This window comes from Chanodichthys erythropterus, chromosome 5 (assembly GCF_024489055.1).
Source record: "Chanodichthys erythropterus isolate Z2021 chromosome 5, ASM2448905v1, whole genome shotgun sequence".
In the NCBI taxonomy this organism is placed as follows: Eukaryota; Metazoa; Chordata; class Actinopteri; order Cypriniformes; family Xenocyprididae; genus Chanodichthys; species Chanodichthys erythropterus.
This window is the reverse complement of record NC_090225.1, coordinates 32,431,015-32,437,360: the sequence shown is the minus strand read 5'-3', so window position 1 is coordinate 32,437,360 and position 6,346 is coordinate 32,431,015. Positions and strand designations below refer to the sequence as shown.

Sequence of the window (6,346 nt, the reverse complement as noted above, 5' to 3'; positions counted from 1 at the left end):
CTTGATGAAATATAATTTATTTTGCTTTGTTATAATCTGTTACATAAATATGTATTTTGGAACAGGAAACAAATGTATGAATATGAAGAACAATTTATGAATAAAACGTACGTATAAGGCCCACCAGCCAGCCCAACGATGGTTTCCAATAGAGTGGGTGAAGATTTCCTTTGCGTTCTGTCTTTTCAGCGTGGCAAAGTAATTTTATTCCGGTGAACTTTTATCTGACTCCATTTTATCACGACCTTTAAGTTAGATCACCAATTGATTATTAGCCATTTATATAACAATTTATCTAGACTTTTGATTATTCTATTTAAAATTTTACTCTAATTATGCTTGTCCATTTTGAATTCCTATATCACTTACAGCAGGGGTGTCAAACGGAGTTTAGTTCCAACCCTTCCCTACACCTGAGTCTGGCACCAGCCGGATATATCGATCTCAAAGTCATCAACTTGTCAGTCTTGGTCATTAGACTGAGGAAATTGACTAATACTTTTTAGATGCCACACCATGCTTGTTCATTTCAGTTTTGTACATATGTAATTGAAGTTAGACTATATCTATCATAGAATAAGCTGACCAACTTAACTTACTCTAATGGAAAATTTGATAATCATATCAAGGTTTCCCATGCACACTTAGCTAGAATAATATTACACTAATCAGAGGTTGAGGCTCACCCTATTTAGACTGATATAATAACACTTTGTTGTTTTAAACAGAAATTCCATTATTATCCTCTACAGTCTAAGGACACATGACTAATGCCTGTCACGGTGCACACAAAAACAAGAAGATAGGATCCAATAGCAGCAGAAGTTTAATGGGTAATCCAAATCGTAATCGAAGAACAGGCAAAAAGGTCAAAAAGCCAGAAGTCAGTCCAAACAAAAACAGAAGTGCATGTAACATTAAACAAAGAACCACAAACAAAGGCAGAAACAAACCAGGTAGAAATAGACAGACACTAATGATGTGATACAAAACAGCTGGTGCAATGAACATGGGATAATGAGTCCGGGGAGTGCGTTATGGGTAATGTAGTGAATGCAAAGGGTGGAAACGAGAGTCCGGAATGGAGTGCCCTCTAGTGGCTGAAAGGGCACTCTCACTGGTGATCATGACATTACCCCCCCTCAAAGGAGCGGCTACCAGACGCTCCACCAGACAAAACACAAAAACAAAAAACTCAGGAGGGAGGTGGACCGGAGGAGGATCAGGGGGAGGGATGGCGGGCCAGATCCAGGGTGCCCCCACTGAAAGCCAGGGCGGTGCTGGAGGAATTAACCAGGCGGGCACTGGCAGGTTTGGAGTTCTGGCTGTTTGCCAGGGCGGCGCTGGAGGAATTAACCAGGCGGGCACTGGCAGGTTTGGAGTCCCGGCTGATTGCCAGGGCGGCGCTGGAGGATTAGACCAGGCGGGCACTGGCAGGTCTGGAGTCCTGGCTGTTTGCAAAGGCGGCGCTGGAGGAACTGACCAGGCGGGCATTGGCAGGTCAGGAGTTCTGGCTAATGGCCAGGGTGGTGCTGGAGAAACTGACCAGGCAGATTTCAATGGTTCAGGCGATCTGGGCAGAGGTAGCAGGGCAGAAGGCTTGGGCAGTGGTGGCAGAGCAGAGGGCTTGGACGACGGTGGTAGGACTGGCGGCAGGGCTGGCGGTCTGGGCGGCGGCGGCAGGGCTGGCGGCCTGGGGGGCGGCGGCAGGGCTGGCGGCCTGGGGGGCGGCGGCAGGGCAAGGCGCTTCGTTGGCGCCGGCAGGGCAAGGCGCTTCGTCGGCGCCGGCAGGGCAAGGCGCTTGGAGAACCCACAGACAACCCCTAGAGTGGTCTCCAGGCCTTGTAGGACGGAGGAAGCCCTCTTCCTCCTTCTCCTCCGCTTATGAGGGTGAGGCGGTGGCTCACCCAAAATGGACTCACTGGCTGGAGTGGGCTCTGGAGTGGACTCGCTAGCTGGAGCGGGCTCTGGAGTGGACTCACTGACTGGAGCGGGCTCTGGAGCGGACTCACTGACTGGAGCGGGCTCTGGAGCGGACTCACTGACTGGAGCGGGCTCTGGAGCGGACTCACTGACTGGAGCGGGCTCACTGACTGGAACGGGCTCTGGAGTGGATTCACTGACTGGAGCGGGCTCACTGACTGGAACGGGCTCTGGAGTGGATTCACTGACTGGAGCGGGCTCTGGAGTGGACTCACTGACTGAAGCAGGCTCTGGAGTGGACTCACTGACTGAAGAGGGCTCTGGAGCGGACTCACTGACTGGAGCGGACTCACTGACTGGAACGGGCTCTGGAGCGGACTCTGACTGGAGCGGACTCACTGACTGGAGCGGACTCACTGACTGGAGCGGACTCACTGACTGGAGTGGACTCACTGACTGGAACGGGCTCTGGAGCGGACTCTGACTGGAGCGGACTCACTGACTGGAGTGGACTCACTGACTGAAGCGGGCTCTGGAGTGGACTCACTGACTGAAGCAGGCTCTGGAGTGGACTCACTGACTGAAGAGGGCTCTGGAGCGGACTCACTGACTGGAGCGGACTCACTGACTGGAACGGGCTCTGGAGCGGACTCTGACTGGAGCGGACTCACTGACTGGAGTGGACTCACTGACTGGAACGGGCTCTGGAGCGGACTCTGACTGGAGCGGACTCACTGACTGGAGTGGACTCATTGACTGAAGCGGGCTCTGGAGTGGATTCACTGACTGGAGCGGGCTCTGGAGTGGACTCACTGACTGAAGCGGGCTCTGTAGCGGACTCACTGACTGGAACGGGCTCTGGAGTGGACTCATTGACTGAAGCGGGCTCTGGAGTGGATTCACTGACTGGAGCGGGCTCTGGAGTGGACTCACTGACTGGAGCGGACTCACTGACTGGAGACTTCTTCCTTCTCCTCCTCCTCTTCCCTTTCCGGGGTGAAGCTGAGGCTCAGTGTCCACCTCCTCAATGCCTTCTGAAACGGATTCATGGGCTGGAGCATGCACACTGCCTGGTTGACTCGGTGAGGTCCATTCTCTCCGACGGCGGAGATATGCGGCGAAACTCCAGAAATCTAAAATCCGTAGCCCTTCCATCTCACATTGAGGCAGAGGATCGTCAAGGCAGCAATTAAACATATCCTTCAAAGCCGCGTCATTGTAACCCAGCCCCACCGCCATCGTCCAAAAGACCTTGGCGAAGCATCCTACCTCCCATCCCTCTTGGCGTAGAGCCCTCAACGCTCGCAGTTGATCCAAACGCTCCCTGGTAGTGGCTGGAGGAAGGATTCGGAACCCCACACTGCTGGATCCTTGCATGGTGGTTCTTTCTGTCACGGTGCACACAAAAACAAGAAGATAGGATCCAATAGCAGCAGAAGTTTAATGGGTAATCCAAATCGTAATCCAAGAACAGGCAAAAAGGTCAAAAAGCCAGAAATCAGTCCAAACAAAAACAGAAGTGCATGTAACATTAAACAAAGAACCACAAACAAAGGCAGAAACAAACCAGGTATAAATAGACAGACACTAATGATGTGATACAAAACAGCTGGTGCAATGAACATGGGATAATGAGTCCGGGGAGTGCGTTATGGGTAATGTAGTGAATGCAAAGGGTGGAAACGAGAGTCCGGAATGGAGTGCCCTCTAGTGGCTGAAAGGGCACTCTCACTGGTGATCATGACAAATGCCAGTTTGTAAGGTTGAACTCTAAAACTTCAGTGGCGTGCCTCAATGCTCAATCTAAGCTGAATTTTAGCTCGTTACTAAACTGATGATAGATTTGTGGTGACATGGTATAACATAATGTATTAGAGCTAATAATTTCAGAGTAAGTCAGAATAAATTCAAATGTAAAAATTTTTTATTGGTCAGGTGAGACAGAGAATTCAAATGTTAATTTCCAGAAAAGTCCCTTGTTTTCTCAGGGAGTAGCCCTCTCTGGGTCCTAGACAGCTCGGCTATGATTTATAAGTTAAATATACTTAACTTACAATTTGTTCTCCAGTTCAGTTTCAAGGGATGGATTTTGGACAGGTGGTGGAGGTTCTCCTAAGTGATAGTGACATAAGAAATAAACTGCAGAAACACCTGGAGGGGGAAAAACAACAGCAGCAAAAATATGGTGAGTGTCTGGAATAAGATAACATTTTTAATTAAAATGTATTTAGTAATTTACTTTAAAGAATAAAATAAGTGGGCCTGTATTCACAAAGATTTTTATATTATCACTTCTCCAAAGAGTTTCTAGCTAAGAAGTTTTGTGGGGGAAATCTTTAAAAATCATTTCCTTATTTAAATTGTCATTTTCCTGTTAGTTAATCATAATTTCAATTTTGTTTCCAAGTGAGTGGAGAAGCCTCTACTTCAGCATCTGCAGTGATGGTTCCTAATCCGAGCGGAGATGATGCTCAAGTCCTACAGCTGCTGAAGAAGATTGACAAAATGGTTGCAGGAAACAACAGCACTGAGATCTACTTAGACTATTCAGAGATAGAGAAAATAATTGAGAAAGAAATAAAGAAATTCAAAGAAAGACAGCAGAGAGAAATTAGAAGGAAACTAGAGAGAAAAATACAAGAAGCATTTCACAGATTCACAGACAAAATCAAGAGTCTAGAGGAAAAGATATCTCAGAATGCAAAAAGAATTACTGAGCTTGAAAGACAAATGAAAGAAGAAAGAGATGAAGCAAAAATGAAGGAGCTAGAGAGAGAGCTGGAGAGAGAGAAACAGAAAAGGCAGAGAACTGAGGAGAATCTTAGAGAATACACTGAAAAGTGGGAGAAGGAGAGGGCTGAAATGGAAGAGAGACAGCAACAGAAAATGGAGAAGATCATGATGTCCTTGGGAGAGATCCTTCCTCAAATCATAAATATTGTTTGTAATTGGAAGCTTTCAAAGACTCAGAGTGTAGAAATGCAAGAAATGTTGGACTTGACAGCACCAAAAAGGAGAAGAAATAGCATGGATGCACCTCCAGTGGGTAAGTCACATCATAAATGTATAGATTATCACATGAGAATCTAAACAGGACAAATGTTGGGAGAAGAACAACAATTAAACAGTGGTGTGTTCAAAAAGTGTGTTGAAAAAACTGTAAGCAAACCTAATGCACATGGAAGTGTTACATCTTATATACACATGGGTTGTGATTGACAGAACCAGATCAACAAGCTCCTTCCAACCTTTGATTAGAACTCCATTTTGTGTGGCATATTCAGTTCTATGAACCTATAGAATGCTGTGCAAGCTTTGCAAATGTTCTGATATTAAAAGATGGAGGATTACAACTAATGCTTTTTCCCACAGTTATCTTCATGTTGACTATATAGCCATTTTAATATGTCCTGTTCTGACAATCACAATCAATTGTTTTAAACCCACTATCATTATTATTGTTTACTAGACTGAAATGGAATAAAAAAAGCCTAAAAATGAAAATAATAAAATATACAGCATATACTGCTGTATACAAAATATACAGTAAGATGCTAAAATAGAATAAGATGGATTGTCTTAACATGTTTGTGTCACATAAAGGTTTCCTAATCATCAATAATTAAATTCTTTTTCTACCTCTATTCCAAACTCTCCGGGATCAGAACTCAGGCTGGTTCTTATGGGGAGGTCTGGATCTGAGAAGAGTGCAGCAGGAAACATGGTTCTAGGCAGAGAGGAGAGGATCCATAGTGGAGCATCTACAGAGAGCCAGCAGAGCGGGATCAGACAGGGGGAGGTGGCTGGGAGGAAGGTGACTGTGGTGGAAACTTCTGACTGGTTCTGCTCAGGACTCTCTCTGGAGGAGCTGAGACAGGATGTAGAACTCTGTGTCCGTCTGTCTGCTCCAGGACCCCACGCCCTCCTCCTAGTTATACCAGTCAAAGAGTCTGCTGGAGAGGAGAGAGAGATACTGGAGAAAATGGAAGAGATCTTTGGAGAAAAGTGTTGGAGGAACACCATGATCCTCATCACGGTTACTGATGAAGAACAAGAGAAAAACATTGAAAAGTTTGTCCAATCAGGCCATCAGGAGTTCCAGAGACTTATAAAGAAATGTGAGAATAGGTTTCATTGTCTCAACATTAATCAGAGCGGAGATGATTCTCAGGTCTCACAGCTGCTGGAGAAGATTGACAAGATGTTGGCAGGAAACACAGAGAGATTCTACAGCAGTGAGATCTACCTGCTTAAATCTCAGATTCAAGAGATGGAGAGAAAGCTCAGGAGGGAGAAGGAAGAGAGTGATACACTTCAGAGACGAAATGAGGAAATGGAAAGTGAAATACAAAAACTGATAAAGAATCTCGCAGAGTTAAAACCAATTCAAGATTCACAAGATTCAAAGTGTATTATTTCCTGA

The 6,346-nt window shown here is 45.9% G+C and overlaps 1 protein-coding gene across 1 annotated transcript; it reads left to right on the top strand.

The window, feature by feature from the left end:
• The first annotated feature begins 4,005 nt into the window (after positions 1–4,005).
• On the top strand, positions 4,006–6,346 carry LOC137019887 (GTPase IMAP family member 6-like). The gene is made up of 3 exons (XM_067385032.1): positions 4,006–4,108; positions 4,331–4,969; positions 5,589–6,346. The coding sequence occupies exons 1-3, from the start codon at positions 4,006–4,008 to the stop codon at positions 6,344–6,346; spliced, it is 1,500 nt and encodes a 499-aa protein (XP_067241133.1).